The sequence below is a fragment of the Bacillus rossius genome, chromosome 5 (genome assembly GCF_032445375.1).
Source record: "Bacillus rossius redtenbacheri isolate Brsri chromosome 5, Brsri_v3, whole genome shotgun sequence".
Lineage (NCBI taxonomy): Eukaryota > Metazoa > Arthropoda > Insecta > Phasmatodea > Bacillidae > Bacillus > Bacillus rossius.
The window spans coordinates 77,527,267-77,553,918 of NC_086333.1; the positions used below are offsets into that span (position 1 = coordinate 77,527,267).

The 26,652-nt window shown below is 38.5% G+C and overlaps 3 protein-coding genes across 6 annotated transcripts in view; 2 read left to right on the top strand and 1 right to left on the bottom strand.

The window, feature by feature from the left end:
* The first annotated feature begins 1,401 nt into the window (after window positions 1–1,401).
* On the top strand, window positions 1,402–11,344 carry LOC134532051 (uncharacterized). Its single transcript, XM_063368221.1, has 8 exons — window positions 1,402–1,558; window positions 3,825–3,976; window positions 4,624–4,744; window positions 6,831–6,965; window positions 7,685–7,813; window positions 9,523–9,655; window positions 10,056–10,284; window positions 11,200–11,344. The coding sequence occupies exons 1-8, from the start codon at window positions 1,416–1,418 to the stop codon at window positions 11,265–11,267; spliced, it is 1,110 nt and encodes a 369-aa protein (XP_063224291.1). The 5' UTR covers window positions 1,402–1,415; the 3' UTR covers window positions 11,268–11,344.
* LOC134532053 (uncharacterized) lies at window positions 10,200–19,285 on the bottom strand. Of its 3 annotated transcripts, none has more exons than XR_010075121.1 (2): window positions 18,769–19,285; window positions 10,200–16,079 (listed from the first exon to the last, which is right to left on the bottom strand). XR_010075121.1 is itself a non-coding variant. In XM_063368223.1 (2 exons), the coding sequence occupies exons 1-2, from the start codon at window positions 19,205–19,207 to the stop codon at window positions 15,806–15,808; spliced, it is 669 nt and encodes a 222-aa protein (XP_063224293.1). In that variant the 5' UTR covers window positions 19,208–19,282; the 3' UTR covers window positions 10,200–15,805. The 3 variants fall into 3 exon arrangements, 2 of the variants coding, with proteins under 2 accessions (XP_063224293.1, XP_063224294.1); XM_063368223.1 differs by having other exon boundaries at window positions 10,200–16,035; window positions 18,769–19,282; XM_063368224.1 differs by lacking the exon at window positions 18,769–19,285 and adding an exon at window positions 18,621–18,755 and having other exon boundaries at window positions 10,200–16,035.
* A 498-nt stretch (window positions 19,286–19,783) lies between these two features.
* LOC134532054 (probable multidrug resistance-associated protein lethal(2)03659) overlaps window positions 19,784–26,652 on the top strand; it is a 72,444-nt gene continuing 65,575 nt past the window's right edge. Inside the window, exon 1 of one of the 2 annotated variants that reach the window (XM_063368225.1) lies at window positions 19,784–19,963. The gene's annotated coding sequence lies outside the window, so the exon portion shown is untranslated. Of the gene's footprint in view, window positions 19,964–25,077; window positions 25,781–26,652 lie in introns of those variants that run through there. The other variant, XM_063368226.1, reaches the window with a different exon arrangement.

Genomic DNA, 26,652 nt, shown 5'->3' on the forward strand with positions numbered 1-26,652 from the left:
ATTTTTTAAAAAAATAATTTAAGTCAATACATAAAGATAAAAACATGAACACCAAAATCTCCTGTTTTGAAAACAAAATTGTCCTAAAAAAATCATAAAATCTTGTCCCTATCCATTAGTCATTAACATAACAAACATATTTGCCAACATTCACTGACAAAATCTAAGAAGATAGACTTTTATCAACTATTCTATAAGTGAAGTATGTAAGCAGAAGCACAACCTTAAAGAGCGAGGAGGAGAAAGCTTTGGGGATTGAAACCATCAAAACTCAATTTTAATAATTTACTTACATTAAAATTATGTATATTCTTTTGATATGAGATATTAAATATGTTTATGTAAACAACTGTAGAATTTTATAGTGATTTTACTAATTTTATTCAATTAATCTTTTAATAGTTTGACTGCATCATTTATCATATAGGAATCTGAATTTAATAAAATTTACCTAAACAGTATGCATTTTTATTTAATTGAAGACATTGCTTTCCAACTTTATTTCAATAGTAAATATCGTGTTTAAAACATAGTACAATGTACACAGTAATATTACAGCCTTGGAGAAGCCCAAACTTGTATCCAACTAAAAATGGAAAAAGGGGGAGGGGGGAGCATTTCTTGAAATCATATGAAGGGGTAGAAAGAGGGGCATTTTCCATAATTCATTCACTTTCAAGGGAGGGGGGGGGGGAGAAAGAGAGTCTACGGAGCCGTACAATATTAAACAAAAACAAAAGGGATAATATCATTTCATAATAAATGGGGATTAGTTACAAATTTCCTTTAACTGCAGGACCTTGCTCAATGTTTCATTTTTTTTCTTACACTTTTAAGGGGGGAAACTACCCCTTCCCGTTGCTCCCATATTCTTCTAGATACGCCCATGGAAAAGCCCATTCAAAAACACTTGTGGCTCTTATTGGTGTCATGTCCATGGCTGTGGTTGCAAATACTCACGTAACAAGCTTTCATGTACACCCCTGAACACAGCCACTGAAGGAGGCAGAGATAGGCAGCGGGCATGCAGAATAATGTTTACGCAGCGCTAACCGTGATAGCGAGGCCTCAGAGCATAAACAATTCTGATAATGTGGCGTGCCTTGCAGAAAGCAGCTGAAGCATGCATCGTTAAGACTTCATATGAAATGAAAAAACTGAAATAGTCTGTTGGTGAAGGAAACAAGAACATAAAAACTGACCCAATAGTTTTTCTGTGAGTCGGGAAAATGCGTGCGTTATCTCCAGCGGGAGTAGTAAACAGCGTCTGCTGACCGAACCACAAACATTTGCGGACCTCGTTGACGCAAGGAGCTGTGCTGGATCTCTAGGTCGGCGGCGGGTTGCGCAAGGGAGCGACCTCGCGGCCCGCCGGGTGATAACCCCCCGCGGCCGCAGTGATCGGCCGGGCGGCCATGGCGGCGGACCGGGGCCTCGTGTGCCTGCAGGACTACGAGCGGCACGCGCACCGCCACCTCGACCGGAACGCGCTCGACTACTACCGCAGCGGGGCCGGCGACGAGTACAGCCTGGGGCTCAACCAGACGTCCTTCAGGAGGTGAGCACCTAGGACACGTGCAGGGCCGCAACTAGGGGGCACACGCCCCGGGCGCAAAGCTGCGGGGGGGCGCCGAAATAGCTCGCATTGCAATTCCCACTGCAACTGGTAACCGGTAAAAAGTTTTTTAACTTGCATGCCACGAATGTCTAATCTGATTCACAATATATAACGTCTCAACATATTTAATGAACAAGTCTAGCGGTTATACGGACTACTTTATGGACATAGTGGGTTCATGCATGGAAGGTACAGTAGCACAGAAACTGTTACATGTAGGTATGGAAAATGCTTAAATAGCACAATTTTTCCGTGGGAGGGCCCCCGGACCCCCCGCTTTGGTATGTGCAAAAAAAGAGGAGGGGGGGGGGGGGGGGCGCATGAAACCATTCATGCCCCGGGTGCCAGAGACTCTAGTTGCGGCCCTGGGCACGTGTACCCAGGGAGGGGCAGCTTCCCCCCCCCCCCCTCCACCGCTCGCCAGAGACGTGCAACACGTAGCCTGGTGTGCTCGTGTTGCAGACACACTGCGGACACCACATTCAAGTAGAGTTCTTCAGAATAATGCCAAGCCTGATCAATACACGCAGACTGCGTTTTCGACTAAGTTTCTGGACGTGAATCACACGTATATTCCGCACCCGCCACTAGAATCCTTTGCCGGATCAGCTGCGTCGACTGTAGAATCATTCAGTTTGCAGCGCGAAATGTTAAACCATATTATAATGAAATGGCTTCAATAAAAGCAAAAATAAAAAATAAAAGACTTGAAAAAAAAATATACTAACCCCCCTGTTTTGAACCTGATTTTCAACAAGGAATTTTTATTAAAATACTGCACATCTTGTTAAAATTCATTAAACAGCTAGTAATATCAAGTTTTCCTCTGGCTTTCTGAACATCTGCCACAGGTGGCAGCACCATCCCATTCATGGAATTCTCCTACCACCTGAAAAAAATAAAAAATTGTGTGTGAGGAGCCCACGCGCAACAGAAGTGAAACACCTTGCTTGTTAGGTATAGATAGAGATAAATTATTAGTACCTTTTATTGAACAAGAGATAATAATTGAGAATGGTATGGATGCGAGTATGTGCTCAAATGGAAAGAAAAGAAAAATGCCTTTTTCCGCGCCCTCTACTCTCGCATCCATTCACTGGCACTTTTTTGCGGTTAATTTCCTCATTGCCTTTGATAATGCTTATCTACTACTGCCTTTTTTATTATTTTTAGGCATGATGTTAAAAAAATCTCCAGCTTAATAAAATGAAAGAACAGAAAAAAAACACTCTAATCAAACATAAATTACACTTATAGAGACTGTTTCACTAGTGTATAAATCCTGACATTTCAAATCACAGTACGAATTTACATACCAAAAATAAGTTACATTTTTAAAGCTAACCTCTTAAGGCTATACGTCTTTTTAAAATTTTCAATCACACTATTCATATATTGCACAAATCAATAACTCTCTTCCACACGAATAAATAAATTGTACATACTTTAAATAAAATCACAAAAAAAAAAAAAAAAAATATGGTAGCGTCAATCCTTAGCCATTACGAAAACTGAGGAGTAGAAAAATTATAGCAGTGTTACGAGAATTCAGTAGCATCACAGCTGCGTCATCTCTACCTATCCCCCTGCCCTCTCCCATTACGGCCGTTAAAACTAGCAAATAGCATGCTATGCTATGTATCCATCTCCCCTCCTTTTAGTCTTCTTCCCATTCGACTGCTGGTGCATGTGTTGGACTGACATAGCCGCTGACGCACTTTCCCCCTCTACAGGTTCTTTCCACCACGTACCTAACTATTCCCCTCTTGCGATCAGAATTTTCATAACGGTAAAAAAATTGTAGCCCCCTCAGCAAAGAAGTTTGAATTCAAAAATAATATGTTCAGAGTCTGTGTGATGACAGAGTGAAGCACGACATTTCAACATTCAAAACTACTGTCAATGAGGAATTTCCATGAAGTTTACTGGTTTTAAGGAACATCATTTAAGGAAAGTCAATTTGCCAGCGATATGTCTGAATCTGATAACTTATATGTAGCAAACACATTTTTTACTCAAACTATATTTTTGTGTGGTTCTAAACTATTGTTACCCTTAATTATAATAACTGAATACTAAAAACTTGACTAATTAAAAAATTATTACCATCATGAAATGCTCCCCGGAACGCGGTGACCCTGTAGGGGGGGGCGTGTAGGTCGGGGTGGGGTCGGCCCCCTTGAACAGGACCGCGGTCTCTGCGCAGCTACCGCATCCGGCCGCGATGCCTGGTGGACGTGTCGCGGGTGGACCTCTCCGCGCGGGCGCTGGGCGCGGCCGTGTCCCTCCCGGTCGGCATCTCGCCCACGGCCATGCAGCGCATGGCGCACCCCGACGGCGAGTGTGCCACGGCCAGAGGTGAGTAGCATCTCTCGCTTCCGTTCGGGTGTGGATCGAGCTGAGACATTTATCCGCCGAATAACAGGGCAGATTATTACCTTTAGTGGTTTCAAACACGATAACCCTACTAGTACGTACAACAGACACCCGACTATTCCGAAGTGGGTTATCCAGTTTTCAAAATAACCATCACATATTTCACTTCCATAAACCATAAACACAAAAATAAATTTTTAACATTTTTTTTTTTTTTTTTTTTTTGGGTTATGGAAAGGAAGCAGGGTTCAGACATGATTTATGAGTAAAGAAGTGCAGTTTGATCATCCCCCCCCCCCCCCCAAAAAAAAAAAAACCTAATACGAACAGATAAAAGGCATTACCAAATATGTATGTAATATTAATAACCAGTTGGGGTTCACATGATGACACCCACGCGTATGCAATCATTTGTAGTCCCCAACCTGAGGGCATAGAGAATTTTGTACATTCTGAAATATCCTGTAGCACTACCTTTTCTCCTCGACGAGCTACCTCTGGAATCATGCTTGAGGAAGCAGAAAGAATGGGAGAGAACTACAGTCGCCGTCGCTTGCCGAGCGCGACACTGGGCCGGGCCTCGCCGGGAACTGGCGGGAGTGCCTCACGGCGAGGCGGGCTTGTTGCAGCGGCCGGCGAGGCAGGCACGGTGTTCATCCTGAGCACGCTGTCCACCAGCAGCGTGGAGGAGGTGGCGGCCGCCGCCCCAGACACCACCAAGTGGTTCCAGCTCTACATATACAAGGACAGGTGAGCCACGTACCAGATGGTCTCCAAAAAGCTCCCAGGAAAAAAAGATGCCATTTTTGAGTTTACAGATTGTTTTAGATGCTTGAGTTTACCCAGACAGGATGAAAATCACAAGCATATAAATAGAATATGAATAAAACCTTACCAAGTTATGCAATGAAGACGTTTACAGTAATGACCATGGGAACGTTCACAGACTAGATTTATCTTTTTAGGGTTACCTATGAAATTTTTCGCCACAGTGCCCTTAGGCCGATGTCCAAGAGACAAAAATAAGGGTTTGGGTGTTGAATACAATAAACCAATCTAACCATTTTCCTAGTGCACGATAGGTCATGGTATAGTCCCTTATTTTTAGGGAACGAATTTTGATGGCTGAACAGCATCTGTCGCCATTAACTCGTACATAGTCAATTTTGTGATCATCGGGAAACGTACCAAGAGTGTTGGTGTGCCAAATGAAACTTAATGATAGCAAAATTATCCTCGAATTCATTTTGTACACTTTAATGGTCATAAAAACAAATAATTGCAACTTTAAATGTACTTGAGAAGATTGAAATTACAACATTTAATTTGCACAATAGAGATGTTATCTGTCGGATATTTGGTACCGATGGTTGCCAAACGGCCGCTCAAATACATTGAATCTTCATCTAGCCTCGCGCAGTGCACAGTTTATTAAAATGGTTGCTTTTTCATTACCTAACAGGGATTGGGTTTGGACACGTTGTGGATTATGATTTGCGATCATTTTAAAAATAATTTTAGATGGTGTAAGTTTTTCATGAATTTTGCCTGATATGATGGGGTTAAGTCAGGAATTTTTGCATGATTGAAATAATTTTTGGTATCAGCAAAGTTGTGCAAAATAGACACAAAAGAGTTGTCTCTTTTTTCTCTGGAGCGGAGGAAAGGGGAGAAATCGGTACCTTACCCGAATGTCTTGGAATACTGCCGAAAATGTTTTATTTTTGTGTTTATGTTTTATCTATGTGCCTATGTTTAGTTCAACCATAAATAAATAATATAAAAGGCCCCCAAAAAAGTATTTAACATTATAAAACTTAACATGCTTATTCTGAATTATTTAAAGTTGCAACACAAAACAAGACTTGATGTAGGCTTTTGGACATACGCCATTGCTATGCTCATGTATGTCTGCAGAAGAAAATTACAAAAAACACAAATGACAAAAACACAAATTAAGCAAAAAATTGCTGTTGTCAGGATATAAAAACCACACAATACTCCACAACAGGAATATGGTCAACAAACAAAGAAAAACAAAAAAAAATGGACTAACAAAAATGAAAAACCCCCCACAAATGATGACAGCACAAAAATACCCAACCCAAAAAATTCAGCACAACAGTTGAAATGAGACAAAAACACAGCAAAACGAAAAGACGAAACAAACAAAATAGTTTTCCAAAAACAGAAGCGAACGAAAAAAAAAAAAAAAAAAAAAAAAACACAAATGATGACAGCACAAAAATATTGAACCCAAAAAAAATTCAGCACAACAGTCAAAACTAGACAAAAACACGACAAAATGAAAAGACAAAACAAACACAACAGTTTTCTAAAACAGAAACTAGCGATGTTTCGGGAACTGCTATCTGCTCCCGTCCTCAGGCAGAGACGCACATGGTACGAAAGTCGCACCTGTGTTTTCGTACCATGTGCGTCTCTGCCTGAGGACGGGAGCAGATAGCAGTTCCCGAAACATCGCTTGTTTCTGTTTTAGAGAAAACTGTCGTGTTTTTGTCTTGTTTTGACTGTTGTGCTGAATTTTTTGTGGGTTCAATATTTTTGTGCTGTCATCATTTGTGTTTTTTTTTTCATTTTTGTTAGTCCATTTTTCTTTGTTTTTCTTTGTTTGTTGACCATATTCCTGTTGTGAAGTATTGTGTGGTGTTTATGTCCTGACAACAGCAATTTTTTGCTTAATTTGTGTTTTTTGTAGTTTTCTTCTACAGACATACATGTGCTTAGCAATGGCGTATGTCCAAAAGCTTACATCAAGTCATGCACTCCCATTGCACAAATCTTTCAAAGACAAACAGTGAGTGGCTGGCTCCAGGGAGCTGACCCGCCAGCTGGTGAAGCGGGTGGAGGCGGCGGGCTTCCGGGCCCTCGTCCTCACGGTGGACGCCCCTGTGTTCGGCATCCGTCGCTCCGACGTGCGCAACCAGTTCAAGCTGCCCCCGCACCTCACGTGAGTCCGGCGCGGGTCTGTGGGCCCCGTCTCTCGTCGCCGGGGGCAAGATCTCTGTGACAGAATAGTCCAGTTTAGACTGACACCTGATGCACTCATGCAATTAAATCATTAGCAGGGTCATTCCACACCAAATCAACCAGTGGTCAAAACATGATGTCTTCAGATCTTTATGATTTTTTTTATATGAAATAGTATTAGCTTAGCAGATACAAAATTAAAAGTACAAATTTTTTTTATCACCTTAAGTTTTTGAGCTGTAAATTTCTGAAAATTTAAAAAAACACCAGTTTGTAGGAATGTTTTGATGTATTTAAAAGCACGTAACTCGAACGCCGCTTGTCCTATAAAGCTCAAATTTGTACAATTCTCTTTATAATTACGAGGGCTTTAATTTGACATACAACTTGAATGTATCACATCACTTGATATTTTTTCCAAAAAAACAAAAAATGAAATTTTTAATTTTGATGAAAATTTATATTTTATACCAAACCTATTTAGTAAGTTGTGTACAAAGTTTCATGATGGTAATAATATTGTTATCAATCAAATATCTGCATTCAAAATTTACACCCATGTCTTACCTGGGACTCGAACCCGGGGCCCCTCGCCCCATAAGCCGATATGCATCCAACTACGCTACGGAGGTCGGCTTAAACTTCATACAATTGTCATGCAAATTGCCAACTTTTACATCGTTCTATTTATGTTTCCAGACTGGCAAACTTCACAGGCCTCCATGCGACTGATGTGAACGAATCAAAGGGAGGTTCCGGGATCAACGAGTACGTGCTTTCGCTGTTCGACCCAGCGCTCTGTTGGGACGACGTTGCTTGGCTCAAGAGGTGACAACACAACACGCAATACTTCCTCTAAGGATACAGTCATGTCTGCGAGAATGTTTAGTTTAGTTCGCACCGTCAAGAAGCCTGGCAAAATACAAACTTTTTGTTTTGAATATCATATTTTGTAAACCAAATAGAGAAAAGGAAGGGCTGTAGCCAGGATTCTATGAAGGAGAGGGTCCAGTATAACTTATATATAATTATTTATGAGAAAGTTTTCTTTACAACTGAATTTTAAAAAGAAAATGATTAGTATTACACTGAAATCTCAGGAAAAAGTAGACTTTTAGAACTCCGACATTTACACGTAGAAATTTAAGGGTTTTATTTAAAGGTTTTTAATACTTTGTTCATAAGTCATTAGTTTGATTCACTTGTTAACGAAAGTCATACATACACATTTAATGTTTTTGAATACATGAAACACACATGTCAGGTTTGCATGTAAAAAAATGCTTGCAGTAACACTTATGCGAACCGACATTAAACATAGACTACTTGGAAACACATTTCCTGTCACATCTGTGTATGAGGCATTTTCAGAGGAAATACATTATTGTATGTAGACCACTAAAGATTCAAAAATCCCTCTGTGAACTTATGTACCTAAGTTATTTTCTTTTTCTTTCTTCGCTTGTGGTTTTTCTTAATTTTTTTTTTTTTTTTTTTTTTTTAAATCCTAGAAGGGACTAAAGCCCTGGCAAAGCAATCAAACAAATAATTACAGGAAAAAAAATTTTAATTGACTGTCTTGTAAATTAAAGTTTTAATATAAAGGTATATTAATTAAAGGCTTAGCTTCCCTTGCTACTTGAGTTTTGGTGTTTTTTGATAATTATAATTTTTATCAAGAAATATTTCGAAAATGAAATTACAGAAAAAATTTGTACGTATCACCCAGATGCGAAACCCAGAAAATGAACTTCTAGCAGGTAGGTACAATGTAATAAGTAAAGTTAAAACTATAACAATATAATAATAATAATAACAATAGGTCATTGCCTCACTTTTCACAAATACATTCACATAAAAGTACTAACATATATCTGGCAACGAAATGCTTATATATTTGAACATTTTGATAAATAGCCCAAGATAAAACAAGATGGCATGAAAACACAATACCACAACATGGGTATTGAAGCAGCGCTTCAAGGATCTTGTAATTAATAGCGTTATGGCATACAAGAGCCTTTTGTGTTAATAGGAAGAGAAACATGTTCCTGAAAATACTTACTATGTAAGCAAATGGCTGTACACTCGTACACAGATCCAGAAAGATTGCTCGCTGGCTCACAACAAACCTGCTTATACATGTTTTCACAATTTTTGTTTTATTTTCGTGCAGAGCTGACCAGAGTGGTCTTCTCTCTAGATGAGTGATGGCGATGGGCGTGGCGTCTCCTGTTCGTCCTGAGAAACGAACAATCCAACACCAAGAGCATGGAGACGGGAAGGGATTATAATACCGCCCACCTTAGCAGGAACTACGCACTGCACAACCATTGCTACTTACTGAACGAAGTTACAGTTGGGAACACACGCTTGCTGCCAGCAAACCAAGACAAGCTAACCTCGATGCAAGCAGATTTAATTGGAATGTTCATCTGAACCAGGACTTGGACCACAGGAGCCACGAGAAGCCGAGAGTGAATGAAGTTGTTTGGCAGACTCGGGACGTCGTCAGTGTTCCAATGTTCGTGTTCCAGCATCACGAAGCTGCCGATCGTGCTGAAGGGGATCCTGACGGCCCAGGACGCAGTCCGGGGCGTCGATGCGGGCGCTGCGGCCATAATGGTGTCGAACCACGGCGCCAGACAAGTCGACAGCACGCCTGCCACCGTGAGTAGTTCCGCAAGTTGAGGTGCAAGTACATTCTACCTACTATTGTGTGTGTAAAAGAAATAAACAATAAGCCAACTATGTCAGTGGACTCATTGGCGTTGACATTCTCAGGCAAGACGGTTATGAAACTCAACAGATTTTATTTGGACTCTTTCTGATCATACCATGATTTTTCCCGTGGACATTCTCAGGCAAGAGGGTTATGAAACTTAACAGATTTTATTTGGACTCTTCCTGATCATACAATGATTTTCCCCGAAGTTCAAAATATCCCCAACATTCCAGGTTTTCCATTCTTTCTCTGATGGTATTCACCTTGCACATTGTACAACTTCATGTGCTGCTCAGAGGAAATAGTGAAGCACCCGCTCTGTGCTCCGCGTGCCGCTGGTCGCAGATCGAGGCCCTGCCGGAGGTGGCGAGGGCGGTGGGCGGCCGGGCGGAGGTGTACCTGGACGGGGGCGTGCGCCAGGGCACAGACGTCTTCAAGGCCCTGGCCCTTGGGGCCCGCATGGTGTTCCTGGGGCGCCCCGCGCTCTGGGGGCTGGCCCACAGCGGCCAGCGAGGGGTCCGGAGCATCCTCGACATCGTGAGGTGGGAGCTGGAGACCACGTTCTCCCTCACCGGTGAGCAGGCTCGGGACAGCTTGACGGGACACCCATCCACTCGCACTTGCTTTATCATGGTTACCACATCCTTTCTCTTCAACATTTCCCCGAGTGTTTCCTGTCCAAACAAACATTATCTTCCTATCTCATCAAACAACCTCGTAAAATAACATTATATTAAACTACAAATACCTATAGAAATGCAATTTTAATCAAACAATGACAAATGAAAGTGACCATAAAATATTTTACCGCACAAAACACAGTTTGCAATATCACTTCCATCAATGTTATACAACAAACTTTGCCAGTGTGTTATATAAAATCACATTATTTGGTCAAACTTTGAAACCATGCTTTATTGATTGTGAGCATGTCAAAAGACTATCGACACGTGATCTATTCATTAAATAAACAATATATGATTCAATGATCAGTTCTCTTACATTTAATTAAGAATGAAAATGGATGGGTTTTTAACTACACATGACTTTGTCGTATAAATGCAGACTGGTTTTAAGACAGTGGAGGTACATACTGTATTATAAATTACTAATCCAGTTTGGTGATGATATTTTGTCATTTTCCCTGTGTTTTTCATGTTTTGAAGATATTTTTTTCAATTTCCTATTATATAGATGTTCCCTGTCTTATTTTAGAGAATGTCAGCATCATAGGGCGGATGAATGAATTAGGGCTTCATATTTCATTGACATTGACAGTAAGTCCATAAACGAATGTCCCAGTTATAAATAAATTTTAATAGTTTCAACTGCAGTATAAACTATAACGGGAGTCCACATCAGGGTGTGGCGTGCAAACCACTGAATCTGTTCTTCAACACCGTGGTATCAGCAGTAATGTAAGCAATGCTGGGTTCTGGAGAAGTGTCCGCCGAGGCCCGAACGGTGCAGTTTGCTTTGTTCCTCCCAGGATGCAACAGCGTGCAGAGCATCCGGCCTTGCATGGTCGTGCACAAGTCCTTCTACCACAAGCTGTGAGCAGCGCAGGACGCGGCACGGCAGACGTCCCGAGGCCTGCGCGGCTGCTACGGCAGAATAAACGACATATTAAAATTTGTGTGTGTTTACTTGCATGGATTGATTTTTACCTTCTTGAACTCCTGCGTCGTATTGAAAAATCATTTTAATGATTTTAAAAAACACCAGATATATTTATTCAGTACATACACTAAGTATAAAAACAGCAGGATTTTGTACCTTTGTTTATTAACATAAGATACTTTAAACAGAAAATAGATGAAAACTATAGGAAATTATGAACTTTAAGACTCAGACTCACTTAGCCACAAAGGTATTTTCTTTTTCTTATTATTACTCTTTTCATTAAGGGCTAGTCCTGTAAATTAATTGTGATAGTTCATTTGCACTTTGTTACAAAACGAAGTTACGACACAAGTGCTTCGCACTAGCGGGCAGGCCATGATGCGCCATCAGCGTCGACAGCGCGAAACAGTGTTTCAATAATGAAATTAATTATTTCATTCAGAATATTCTTAATTTTCTTAGAGGAAGTATATGAAAATGAGTAACTCGCACACATACATCTCGCTAAAAATTATGCACCACTCAAGGCTTTTGCTATCTTCTGGCAAAAATGAGACACTGAAAATACCACTCTGTGTTGAATTTTAGATCAGAAAACTTAGGAATAGTAATATTATAGTATTTTATTCCAACAAGTTACTAAAATGGTAGTTGGAATGAACTTTATACTAGCTGCATGCTAAAGCTTAGCTTAAGTGCTATTATGTTTATTTACTTGAGCTTTATTTATAGCCACAGCAAGAGAAAATTTCTGCACTTACATTAGTGTCTCAGTGAATAGAACTGAGGTTCCATTTTATCCTAACTGATCTGAAGTACCATTCCCGGCCAGGACTGTCGAAAAACTGGCTTAAGGAACTACCTAGAACATTTTCTAACCGTTGTCAAGAGCCTTGACAAAATAAGCCCCAATAATACAATTTACTGGTTAAGCGAATCATGAAGTGAAGTGAAAGAATTTACACTGAAGAAAAGCTGGAAATATTGAGACCGCTGGGTCAACTGAAAACCATGATTATTTTCTAATTATATTTGTGTTATCCAAGATTTTGCTTATCCGAAGTTGTCACGGTCAACACTAATTCAGTTAATCGAGACTATACCATACATAATGATTTTTTCCCAACAGACAGTTACCTACTAAAATAAGTTACCTTCTCAATAAATGTATATGTTTATAAAGCTGCCGAAAACAAACTTTGCATGCAAATTTTGCTAAAACATAGGCATCATTTAGTGTCTGTACATTTATTTTTGCAACAAGATAATGAATTTTCCAGTGTGTGGTATATTTTTTTGGACATACTGCCAATGAAATGTTAAAAATTTAACAATAAAATCCCTCATTTTCTTAAAACAAGTCATAGAAGATGGACTTTGCACTGGCTGCTAGCCAAAAGTTTGGAAATCTCTGTTCACTGTTCACCTCCCACCATGCCTCGAATTATGAGCACTGATTTGATATCAGATTTGGTTCGCAACCCACTATGATTATGGACATAACAAACAAGCTTTACAAACTGTGCAGTGTGAAACATTATTATTCGATTCTATGTCTGGGAAACGTAGGTAGTACATATTTTAGTCACATTTAACGCTGTACGGTTGGCCAGACTTTGGCAGCGAAACATGTAGGTGAAACCTTGCCCGCTTACATCCACTTCCTCTGCTAAAACTGTAAATATTTTCATCTAAGATAAAAAGTTATTTCAGTACTTACTATACGTGTTCCAATTTGCTAAAGCAGAAGGCCTACATTTATTTCCTTTTAAGATTTGAGAACTATGTTTCCAAACAACATACCCTAAAGTATTTTTAAAATGTTATAACATTTACAGATGCTCTCAAAATGGTTGTAAAATGTAAATCTATTTACATTTTTTATTCTCTTTACTAAAATGTTTACGAGATACATAGTACATCTGTAGCCAACTGTACAGGTTGAATCGAGTTTTCTTGTCCACAAAGAAGAACGGTTTGCTGGTTCAAATTGTGTTGGCAGCATCTGCTGCAAAAAAAAAAAGTGTCACCTCATTATAACTATTGGGTACATGTCTTCCTTTCTGTTACCATTCATTGCTTTTTTATACAGCAACGCCAAGCATTACAACACAAAAAAAAAATACAAGTCATCATTTAATTCAGAAAATATATAAAAGAATACAAAATTATTGAAGTCTAGCAAAATTTATTTTTATTTCAGTCATTTATAACAAGGTTTATCAAGAGGTAGAAAAACTTCGCAACAAATTTGTTTCATTTCTTTACGTTTATAGTTTATAACTAGTGTACTACTTAAGAATCATGAGGAACATAAAACTATACTTACACACAAAATACAGTATCTGAAAATTTTCTACAGGATGTTATTATCAAAGCAATAACAGAGGCCTGCCAAATATTACTAAGGGCACATAGAATATCTGTATAGTAAACTTTAAAACAATAATTAGGAGTTAAAAATTACTTAAAAAAGTGTGGTAACCATGGTACATGACAGAACATCCAGGGAAAAATAAAATAAATCTTGGAATATCTTCCCACTGGTAATACAAATACGTAGTATTAAACGTTCAATTGGATCTGTACAGGTTGCAAGTTGTTACTTTTGTTTTAGCATTGTTTCTAACACCAAATAACCAAAAGTTTTACAAGCACTTAGAACAGTTATTTTATTGATGATTCAACGTTTCTGCAGGAATGTTTAAAAACTGATATCCACCATGAAATAGACGAAGGTGGCACAAGGCGGCACGGCGGCACAGCGATAGGCCACTGCTCTGGCATGCCAGGGGAACCAGTTTGAACCCAATCAGTAGAGACAAGATTTTATGGTTTTACTTTTGGGCTTTCGTTTTTTAAACAAGAGATTTCGGTGTTAATTATTTTTATGAACTATGTTAGCTCATAAAGATAGCACGATTTCCAACAAATACGACACTTACTTGTTCAGTGATACTTACTTCACCAAAACATGATGCACTTTTACAATATAATAATTTGTAATAAGTGTGTCAAACTACTGGGAACAATACAAATAAATCAGCAAGTATATGTGTGTTTGTAAGGTTTGAACGTGATGCTGTAAAAATTAGTAACTAATAACGGTTGCAATACATAAAAAAATAAAAAATAAATAAAAAAATTCCAATCTATGTAGAAATTTGGTACTAACTCCATGCCAAATAATTTACATTCATTGAATTTAATATATTAAATGAGTATGTTCTTTGTAATCTTGAGTTGAGTTTTGATGAACTATGCAGATTAATTTTTCATGATTTTTTTGTTGCATTTACGTGTTAAATGGTGTACCGACATGCTTTGCGGTGTTATTTTGGCTTTGTTGCAATTCATCACATGATCTTGTCCCTACCAATCAGGCATCCTGACGAATGCAGACCCGAGGTCAACTCTTTCCCTGGTATTCTTGGTCGTGTAGTGTCTCACCGTCTGTTTCAACGCCCTTGCTGCAGAGCCGTCACGAGGGAGCGGTCCTCCAGAGCCCGATTACCAGGAAGGCTTCCAGTCGAGTCTCAATTTTATTTTAATGCTTGAGAATACCTTCACAGGACTAAAATTACAAGTCAATTGAAAAACAGTTCGTAGGTACGCTTCAGGTAGTTGCGTGATTCGCACAGATCACATTTACAGTCATATGGTCAAGCTAACGTTTACAGCCTTTAGATTTTAACTAGGGCTTTGTTCGAAAAGTTTTACAGTAATTAATACGGAGGTGAACTGACAAAATTAATCTGCCCTGGCTCAAAGTCAATAACATGTTAGGCTCAAATTAGATGAAAATTTTAAAATAATTAGCAAAACACATTGTGATGAATTGACTGAATTAATGAAATTTACAATCCATAAGAAATATAATGCAAATAAAAAGGTTTTAAGATCTGGCGTTTTAATTTCCAAGTTGTGCAGTTGCTGGATGTGATTTGTGACGAGACGCGGTAGCAGGAACCTTCCTCCTTCAGCTGAAAGCAGCTCGTAGAGTCGACGAAACCAGCCGACGGTTCCGACGGCAGAGATGGCTCGGTACCGCCTTTGAATATATATACTGTATAGAAGTCGAGTGTGGATAGGATTTACTCTACGTTTTTCAGAAGCGTATGATGAGCAGCTTGGGAACTTCACCCGCTGCAGTGCGCTGCCGTAACGCTCTGTATCGTCTTAGGCTGTTATTTACACGTTAGAGCGCAGCACTGTCGCCCGCTGTCATTCCCCGCACCCCCCACCGATCATTCACTGCAGCTCGAGGACGTTCGCCGGGAGGGGGAAGGGGTGTTTGAAGAGTTCGACACTTGTCCGCTAGGGACCACCACAAGTCGATGCCCTAGAGATGGTGGCGATTGCGGCGGTGAATTAACCAACTACCTCAAGACCGTATTAGAAATTTTAACCTGGGCTGGCGACTTCTATACAGTATATATATTGAAAGGTACCGCGCACACGGGGCGGGAGCGTCACGAGTCGGTGCCGGGCGCCGCGCCGCGCAGCAGGGCCGTCTTGCGCCGGTAGTAGCCCAGCTTGGCCGCCTGCACGCGCAGCTCGAGGCGGTACTTGCGCGCGCGCATCCTGAGGTCCAGGTCGGCCAGTGCTATCTCCTTGCGCAGCAGCGCGCGGCGCAGTGCCATTAGGTCCGTGTCTGGCACAGACGTCCTGGTGCCTGGGCGGCTCTGGCTGTCCTCGGCCCCTGGAAACAACCCCCACGCACTGCCCCACGCTGGCCACACCAACCTGCAATGAAATTCCCCCTGCTCAAAATCAAGTACGTCCCGACTGTTTCACAGTCAAACCTCAACAATGCAAATCTGAAGAGACCAGGGGCGAAGCCAAGGAGGGGGGGGGGGGGGTGTTAGGGGTTCAAACCCCCCCCCCCCCCCCCCCCTTAGCACCAAATATTTAATTAATTTCTTATTCATCTCTCAAACAAATTTCATATTAAGTAAAATTAATAAAAAATTTTACCATTACAATATTTAAATATAAGAACCGAAAACTGATAAATTAGCACTATTTTACACCTTAAAATACAAATTTTCCCGTGGGAGGACCCCCGGACCCCCCCCCCCCCATTTAATATGAGGGGGGGGGGGGGGGGGCATGATTCTTAACACCCCCCATACACAAATCCTGGCTACGCCACTGGAAGAGACCATCATTTGGTTCAAAAACACACTTTTCCAGGGCTTACATTTAAACCAGAAACACACTGAGGCAAACCCCACAGATTTTATGTTCAGATTATTGCTAAAAAAATTAGTTTATTTTTTAAAATACAGTTTTCAAAGTTATTTTTATTCAATCAGCTCTTACATACAGGTATGCCAACTTAATGAACTCTTGAAATTCATGAATAATTCATGTAAATACATAAGCTAACTACCTAAATTCTTAGGTGTATATAAACATATTTTTTTTTAATTACAAAAAAAATTTCTATTATCCTTATCATGTATCCAAATATTTATCTAGCTTGATCCTGCTGGCAAGATCCTATCTGTGGTACACGATGCTTGCTGTTTGAATTTAAAACGTTGAAAGATCCTGGCCATTAAAAAAACTTGTGACACAAGAATTAATTATGATCGTAAGTTTAAATATGAAAAAAAAAATATTCCACAAGACCTCACAATATTTTTGTTTTGTGATATGAACATTTTTGTTTGGGCAGGATGTTTCCACGCACTAAATTAAAACAGCAAACATCATCATCAGGATCAAGGGGTAAACTTGGATACATACCTTGAAATTCAAAACTTTTATGCACAACTATATAATACTCTAGGCAGGCCACTTTTGCTTGTGTGGCACTTAAATTTTTTTTAAGTGTCTGATTACTTTTAACTAATTTTTTTTACTAAAATGTTACACACAAAAGTATAGTTCCAAGCGAACCAGTTGGGCCTTCAATTTGTAATGTAAGAGTTCAAAAATACACATTTTCTTGACATTCAGAACCATTTGTATAACTATGGTAAATAAATAGGTGAAATAGTTGCTTTCGTTAAGTGAACCATAAAAGTTATTACATCATGTAAAAATGGCTCTTTTTCTGTAGATTAGTTGTACAATCGTTGAAGTGATAGGCTAATAAAACACTTTCGCTTAATTCATGTTAGTAAATTAGTAAATTATAGGTAGATTGTAGAATTAAGGAGACTAAAATTCTACAAGGTCTAGTTTGTTTTGCGATAGCGGTATTTCATTTGTATAAATTATTTTGTGATTAAAATTTTGTGGTACAGTGAAAAAGAAAATAGGCTCACCTGGTCTAGTCTATTGCATGATAATGAGATTTAAATTATTACTTTAATGAAAATTCTAGAAAGAATTTTTATCTGTATCACTAAGTAGAATACAATCCCAACCGGTATAATCTATTTTGCGATAATGGTAAAAATGTAATATTTTTCTCGGTATCGTAGAGTAGAGTACAGCCCCACCCAGTCTACTCTATTTTGTGACAGAGGTATTTAATTTTTTGAAATTAAAACATTTATTTACAATATTATCTCAGTATCGTGAACTAGAATACAGTTCCACCTGGTCATCTTTATTTTGTGATACGAGTATTTTATTACTCAAAATTTGCCACTTTTTTAAAAACTTTTGTTTTTCAGTAAATCAGTCAAATGAATTGTTATACCTAATAAATAGGGCACGCTATTAATTTTCCAGACAGCGCCAAAAGTTATAACGTTTACAGACATTATTTTATTGATAATGAAAAATCAATATCACAAAATAAAAGATTATATTCTAGTTTACGATACTGGAAAAATATAATATTCCAAAAATAAAATAGTGTTTATAGTTCCCCGCAAAATAAACCTGCCTATTCCTTGCTTGTCCCATAAAAAAGTAGGGGTGGTAATGATGTATGCAATGCCATCTTCGTGATGTCATCAGTATTGTTACGATATCGTGATCTAAAATAGTCCCACCTAACCTAACCAATCTGTCAGTTTCATTTGACTTATTTCCCAAAAGATGCATTTCTTTAACCTTCACAAGTAAAAAAATCACTTATAATAATTCAAAGCCCTTTCAGAAAACAATGTGGTATCCGCTACTGTTTTTACATGCATATAAAATTTATTTGGTTAATTTATCTCATTTTTTTCCAATAACTAAAAACACCAAAGGTGTAGTTAGTTTTATTACACTGACTATTAAAAATTTTTGTTGTGGTCATCTGAGTGCTATTTCTGTAAAATAATGCCAAGTCACTGTTTGATTCCAGAAGTCATATATGGTGAACAAAGCGATTATTACCAATTTGCACCATTCTGCTTGTGAACGGAGTGAGCACAAATGCCACACCAACAACGTTGGGACAGACGCATATCTTCTTAGTTTCTACATCCTTTTTACTGACAAGTTATACGCGAACATGTAGTTATTAAGTGGTTGCATGCCTTACCACACTCTTCCAACGAAGGCCGAATCGCATCCGTAGAAGAATTCAATTCTAATTCAACGTCCTCTGTACGATCAACTGACAAAAGAGTTTGCCAATTAAGAGGTTGGAATTCACCATTCTGTTTACATTTCTCATCGGTGCTTTTTTTCCTAAGTCTTTTTTTCAAGTTTTCGTAGCATAACTTTAACTGCCTGGCTGTCCGTGTTGAATCGGGCCCAAGAATTTCATTAAACTCTTCAGTAATCGTGTCCCATAACCTTTCCTTTTTAAGAATACTCTGTTTATCATTCTTTTTACACTCGACAATGAACTCGTATTGTTCTATTATATGAATTAAAACATTTTTCTCTTGGGCAGTAAAATTACTACACCTAGTTCTCTTGCTTCGCAATGCATCAGCGAATGTAGTATCAGTTTCTTCGAACTTAATACCGTTCATTTCAAATAATGTTTAATTACATCGGCCAAAACATAGGACCAGAGACAATATATAGGACTCCAACCACTCCAACACGTGTTCAGGAACAAAACAAACAAAAGCTATGTTCCGATATACATGTAACCAAAAGCATGATTACATACTGGCAGCCATTCATAAAAGACTCTTTGCAGACGGAGACAGTGGAAAGATTAACAGTTGGAGTAAAATCTGCAGTTTACGACCGTCACAAACTATAAACGTATTTGCCGACATCCGTAGCGTAGTCGGATGCACACCGGCTCATGGGCTCATGGTGCGAGGGGTTCTGGGTTCGAGTCTCGGATACAGTATGGGTGTTAATTTACATACAGAGATTTGATTGATGAGATATGATAAAGAATCGAAAAAATAAAAAATTACCCTATGGCTGGTGGCGCAAGCTGTAGGCCAAATAGCAAAAAAATAAAATGTATATAAACGTATTTCAACGTAATTAAAAACCATTCTCCTAGAATATACACTTGCGCGTTTGTGTTTTTAATTTTGGCTTTCAGACTCTACGGTCGAAACCACAGAGTAGTTACTGCGCTTACTGTAGTCTGAAAACAACATGGAGCGCTAGTGTATGACAGATGTCATGATTTCCTCATAATTTAAAAGAAATAAAAATAAATCCACAATTCCCGGATAAATGACTCAGTGTTACTGGAACAGCTGAGTGGGGCTGTTGGAGGAAGATAATGTTTCATGGCGTAGTTTAAGAAGTTGAGAAAGGTGTTTTTTTTTTCTCTTTTTCTAATTGAGCTGTTTACATTGCATGGCTTAAATTTTAGGTTAGAATTTAAGTAAGTTACATGCGTTAAAATTCAGATAATAAGTGCGTGTAATATATGTGCAAAATCTTTGTTTATATTTAACCTTTAGAGACTTTTTTAAGTTGCATTTGGATTTACATTAGTAGTAAATAATCCAGAACATTTGATAGCTAACTCTTAAGCTTTCTCGAAATCAGCCTTTAATAGTAATATTATATTTGTAAAAAAAAAGTTATATTTTAAATATATATGTACATGAAAATGCTTCTGGATTTTGAGTGGAACTTCCTTTACAGCTATATAAGCAAAGAAGGGTCTTGAGAAAAGAGGGGTGGGAGATGGCAAATTTGCTACAGGAGCAGTTCCTATCTATTTGAAAGGGTAGAGGTATAGGAAGGTGTGATTCAAAGATAACTTTACTTCACTGGAAAGGAAAGGAGGCGTCTTGAAATCCGGAATGGCAGAGGTACAAAAGGAGGTTATGAGTTTGAATGGGAGGAAGGCAAGTGGGCCAGAGGTATGCAGTGATGTTGACAGGGTTGGTTGGTTGGTTTAAATCAAGTTTAAAAAAAAAAACTGGTTTAAAAAAAAGTATTTTAAAATAGAATATCTTAAATTATTTTAATGAAAGGTCTAATTTCACTTTAATAATAACAATAGTTTGCTCATTAAGTTTTCTTTTGATATTGGTACAAATAATTATATACTATTTGAGATCTTCTCATTTAAATTATCTGAATAAGTTGTAAATTATACCCAGCTAAATAATACTACTCTAAGATTATATTACTAAGTAATTATCTTTGAAAGATATGTGCAATGGGAGTGCATGACTTGATGTAAGTTTTGGGACATAGGTACGCCATTGCTAAGCACATGTATGTCTGTAGAAGAAAACTACAAAAAATCAAAAGACAAAAAACACAAATTAAGCAAAAATTGCTGTTGTCAACAGTATATATACACCGCATAATATTCCATGACAGGAATATGGTCAACAAACAACTGTTGACAAACAACAAACTGTTGACAACAGCAATTTTAGCTTAATTTGTGTTTTTTCTGTTTTGGTTTTTTGTAGTTTTCTTCTACAGACATACATGTGCTTAGCAATGGTGTATATCCTAAAGCTTACATCAAGTCATTACTAAGTAAATTGTAGTCAAAAGTGAAATAAAAAAAAAGAGGAAATTAATAAATTTACCATTTAAAAAAAATTCTATTTTGTAAAAATCCCTGAATGAACTGTAAATCTCCTTTCTGTGAGAAGCACCCATTCTGTGGTGAATCCTCCTTTGGGGAAAATACCCTTTCTGTGGTTAAGTCCCAGTCAGATACACAGTTTTGCTGGACTTCAGTTCTTTGATGTTGTAACTTTTCTGGTTCAACATGAGTGGCAGAAAGTGGGATGTATGGCTTTCATTCGAACATGTGGAAAACCAAAATAATCTATGTAATAAAAAAAAACTGGTTTAAACAATATAAAAAAAATTTTTAACCTGGTTTTTTTCCAACCTTGATGTTCAAGCAATCCTTGGGGGAAGGAAAGTGGCCAAAACAGTGGAAGGAAGCACTAATGGTACTGATTTACAAGGGATATGCTGATGCAGCAAATTACAGGCCAGTCAGCTTGAAGTCCAGTGTATAAGTAAAGTGGTAAAAAAATTCTGTGTCACGTATCCAATTTATCCCTTGATCTTGATGGCATGAGCCTGTATATTTTCATCCTTTGGTACATTTGCTTGCAATTTTAATTAAGTAGGTATTTCGAAAGATCCTGGCCATAACAATAACTTGTCATATAACAATGGATTCTGATGTTAAGTTGAACACAAAATAAATCTTCGTTTTTATTAAACAAATGATCATAATTCATTTATACATCACATCATATACATATTTTGTTATGTGCAGGAACTTTTGATGTATAAAATTAAAACTGAAAGCATTGCGTAAAACAGGAACAATATTTAATTTACAGAATCATGCCATCAGGATCGAGGGCTAAACTTGGATACGTAGTATAGAACAATTATCTGAGAAGAAATGGAGTGGTTGATGGGGAAAATGGATGGCTTGGGAAGGGGGGATGGCTTCAGGAGTTGTTGGGTGATCGGAGGAAGCTGTGGACAGGGGAAGCAGGTAAAGTGCCACGCAAGAGTGTAATGAAGACGGTAGAGTTGTTGGTAGTTGGGTGGGAGACTTCCTTAGGGATAGTAGAAGAAAGGCCTGAAGAGAAGGAAGTGATGTCAGGTTTGCCGCAAGGTAGCGTTATGAGGCCCCTGCTGTTCGCAATACTAATGAATAGGGGCATGCATATTTCGCGAAAAGATCCCGAGACTGGCTGAAAGTTATAACACTGTAGCATTGTCTGAGTCTCGTGATTGGGTGAGTTTCTTTCAGGTCAGTATCGATTGTTACAACACCAATCACAGTGAGTCAGTGCGGAAGCAAACACTTCCTGAGTGGCTCGGACAAATAAGGCAACGACTTCCCTCGCACACAGCCGCCAATCACAAAGTAGAAACCGCTGGTGTGAGTATAACTAGTTGCAGTCTAATAGGAGTTCAGATTTATTCGCGAAAAATGCCTGCCCTTACTAATGAACGATATAGGAGATGGAATGGTCACAGGAGATGAGAGGGTTTTGCAGGTGATTGTGTGGTGTATGAGGTAGTGGTGGAAGTTGGACTCCTCCAAGGGGACTTATTCGGGCTAGAACGATGATGGACAGAGGTGAGCGGGATGTCGCTGAATGTTGGGAAGACGAAGGTGGTTAGGTTCACGAGGAAGAGGAAGGTAGCGAGGGAGGGGCAGGAGATAAAGCAGGCACCTGGGGGGGCAAACAGGTTCACCGGGTGCTGAGTGAGGGTAGGAGGATACTGGGGATATTTGGCAGGACCTTGATTGTAATATACCTTGACTGAAATTTGATACCAAATTACATTTGACCTATAAGCTCAAAACAATTCCTTTCATAAAAATCTTTAAAATATCATTAAAAATATATATTAGTGCTATATATATATTAAAGATATATATAGGTATTGTATTTATATTTTGTACACCCTCAAGTTTGGTGTCCCCGATTTGAACCCACCAAAAATATTACGAAAATTTTTAATTACATATTTGTAACAAAAAAGGTTTTGATAAAAAAGCTCTTACGTCATGGATTTTGGAGGTTACTGGGTTTGATCCCTGGTGAATGCAGTCGTAAAAAAATCAACATATCCTTACTCCACAGTATTTACCAGGTGACTGTCCCCCACCGCTAATACCAAGGTATATATTATTCCCGGCCTTGTGACGTCACAGCAGCCACATTGGCAGCTTCACTTCATTCAGCCGCTCCGCTGCAGTGGACTTGGGGGTCTCCGCTGCGGGCGGACAACTATCTTCGACCAAGATTGCTTCAGACACACACAAATACTTTCTCAGCTGTGGTGAAATAACAAATAATGTCCTGTTCACGTACTACAATGGAATGAAATCTGGATGCAATGTGTTGGCAAGAGAGAAATAAATAACAAGCATCACTAGCGGCAGTCTTATTCATAAGAACCTACAGATTTTTGCTCGCTTAAGGCCGCCCCCCCCTCCTTTTTTTTTGTCGTTACTTACCACGTGTTTATCCTTATGTGAAGGTTATTCATAATCATAACCTCGGTCATCCATAAAAGTTTGTAACTAAGTTATTAACTTTACATGGAATAATGGAGACAATAAACTTGTAAATTTGAATTGTAACATGTTAAGTTCTATGTAGTCCAAGTAGCAAGTCACGAAGGCCGTCTCTGGAAAGAATGAGCTAACAGCTTACTCGTAAAAGCAGAACAACCGTAGGATGTAATTGACAGGTGTATTCTGTAATCAAAACTAAGAATATAGTGTCCTGTAAAACAAATTTGTCTGGGCTCTGACACTGACAGTTATTGTTTATCTTAAATCGATACTAAAGCATACTGTAACACAGCGGCAGCCAGCCAATGGGCCGTGGGTCTTTTTGGCTCGAAAGGCATGACAAGAGGCCCGCTATACTCCACTGCTAAATAAGTTTAAATAAAACACAAGTTATCTCATTAAATTTAAATTTGTAAATAATTTTTTTCAATCACTTTAAATACAGGGTTCCTGCTTTCAGGGAGAATCCAAAAAACAGGGTAACTCAGGGAATTGAAAAAATGTCTCCAAAACCTGAAAAAAATCAGAGAAATAATTGACAAAATTTTAGTTACTTAACTGTATTAGAAATTTTAACACTATTGTCTTTCTTTAATGTCTTGAATCTGTCTCTATTTTAATCACAAACTGACAACCTATGTTGTATTGAATTGATGAATAACACTGCAAACTATGTTTTGTGAGGAAAAAGATTTTATGGTCAATTTGACATGTTATTTGTGGTTGAAGTGTGTTTTAATAATCACTTGTGGGTTAATATTTGTATATTATATTATAAGATTAATGATTTGACACACATATTTTTTTTTTTTGTTTGTACAGGGAAAATCAGGGGAAGTCAAATGGTCTCTGTAAGAGTGTGGGAACCTTGGTAAATTACTAGAATCATTACAGTTTGGTTTATTAATAACTAACAGAAGCACCTGGCATTGCCCGGGCTAAACACATTGTTAAATCAGGAAAATCACTACTGAGTGTCAAGTTTGTAAGACACACACTTGAAAAACGGGAAATTGTGATTTTAAAGTCCCCCTGATTGCACAATCTCGGTGCATCAAGGTTATGCATCAGCAAAACCGGGACGCCAATCTTCAGCTTCATGTTGTGAGAAGGCCATTTACCCCTAGGCAAGACGTGGCAAAGACACTAAACGATGGCGCGTTACAAATTCAAGGCTACGCCATCTATTGAGGAAGTTATAAACTAAACTGTTTGTTAGCGCTATTATTTCGCTTGCAACCGCTAGCTCACTAGGCGGATGGGTTCCGCCAGGAGAAGGATAGGAAGTTGCCAGACATTAATTTATGACCGTGTGGCGGACACAGAGAAATGACACACACACTGTTTATGTGTGTATGACCTACCTCCTATGATTTTCTATTATAAAATTGAATTTGTTCCCATTTAACTCCCTTAGGGATGGAATTTGATTATTATATGTAGTCTTATGTCACACTCTGGCCCATAAACTATCTATCGATATGCAAAATCATAATAATCCGTTGCTCCATTGTTTTGTGAAAGGACAAGCATACAAACACACTTTCATATTTATAATATTAGTAGGGATAACTTAAGTGTAATTCCTATGCACTGTAAATAACAAAAAATGTATCCTGTTCTCAAGTCAGTTCAGCATTCATTGTCATTGTCAGGGGTGGGTCAGGAACTTCGTAAACCATTTTGTTATTATTTTTCACCTTTTCCCAGAACACAACTTTTCATCCAGTACAGGTTTTCAGTCACCCTTGTAACGATATTCTGTTTGAGTTTGCAATGAAAGCGGTAGAGCTGTTTAGTGTTGAGACTTGCTATCACTGGTTGTTTACTCGGATCACGAGGAATATGTGGTAACGTGTTTGCCAATTTGCTGGCGCTGAGAGTCTTAAGTAACATCCACACACACACACACGAAGATGGTTGGCTGAGTGGTTTACCTTGTATTTGTCGTCATTTGCGGCAATGTTTGTTGATAAGGCTCAGCACAGCTGTTGTCTTATCAGCTGCGCGGCTGCCTGAGTCCGTGACTTTAGGAGCTTCGTGTCGAAACACGTTTTCTTCGTGGCCGCTGCTTCGGGTTGTTGGGTGTGAGGTGAGGTATTGTATTTTTGTATATTCAAACTTTTGAAAATAGTTTCGTTTCTCATAAAAAAAGCATCTTTGAATAAACAAATACTACATGTGTGTTTGATTCTGAACTGCCGTGTGCTTTCAGCTACTCTGTTTCTTCATAAGGTCTCTCCATTTTTTTTCCATGCAGTATTTTACATAATTGTAATAGTAATACAAGTCATTAACATTTTTTATCATTTACCAGTTGATATATATATATATATATATATATATATATATATATTTTAAAGAAACTTTACCGATGTTAATGGAGAAAATTAGTGCAAAATAAATTTGTTTGGAAACTTGGCCATGGTGGCAGAGTGATAAAAAAATTTGCGATATTGCGTGGATTTCATTTATTATGACGTCTGGTGCGCTAACACAATTGTCCAGAACAACGAGCTACACAGGAAGTGACTCATGTTGAGATTGATAATGTAACAGTCCAAACCCTTTGTTGATGAAATAATTTTTTTAAAATACACAAATTAAATTTTTTTTTTTCCAAATCCCGCAGAAAAAATTCTTTTGTCCTCCACTAGTAGGCCAGGAATTTATTGATGTTGCACCTGTTACTACTTACTCTCACCGGTGATAGCACAAGCACTTGCCTATTGTTCAAGCAGTTCTGGCTGCAGTTGCTACAATAGCACAGGGATTTGTTTGTTTTGGAGGTGCTGGGGGGGGGGGGGGTAGGCCTTCTGTTTCCTCCCCCTCAATACTCTCACCACTTCTCTACTAGAGGCTGGCCATGTTAACCCTTTCTGCTTTATTGGTGGATTTATATTTATAATATTAAGCCTAGTTAGCTACCTTATACTAAGTATGTTTCTTTGGCATTCTCTCATC

What these genes read in the sequence shown, in the direction of transcription:
- LOC134532051 (XM_063368221.1), top strand. Translation starts at nt 1,416, where the DNA reads ATGGCGGCGGACCGGGGCCTCGTGTGCCTGCAGGACTACGAGCGGCAC. An exon ending in CGAGTGTGCCACGGCCAGAG is followed by an intron (nt 3,977 to 4,623) that starts GTGAGTAGCATC and finishes GGCTTGTTGCAG; the next exon opens with CGGCCGGCGAGGCAGGCACG. An exon ending in TCGACAGCACGCCTGCCACC is followed by an intron (nt 9,656 to 10,055) that starts GTGAGTAGTTCC and finishes CGCTGGTCGCAG; the next exon opens with ATCGAGGCCCTGCCGGAGGT.
- LOC134532053 (XM_063368223.1), bottom strand. Translation starts at nt 19,207, where the DNA reads ATGAACGGTATTAAGTTCGAAGAAACTGATACTACATTCGCTGATGCA. An exon ending in GCCTTCGTTGGAAGAGTGTG is followed by an intron (nt 16,036 to 18,768) that starts GTAAGGCATGCA and finishes GGTTGTTTCCAG; the next exon opens with GGGCCGAGGACAGCCAGAGC.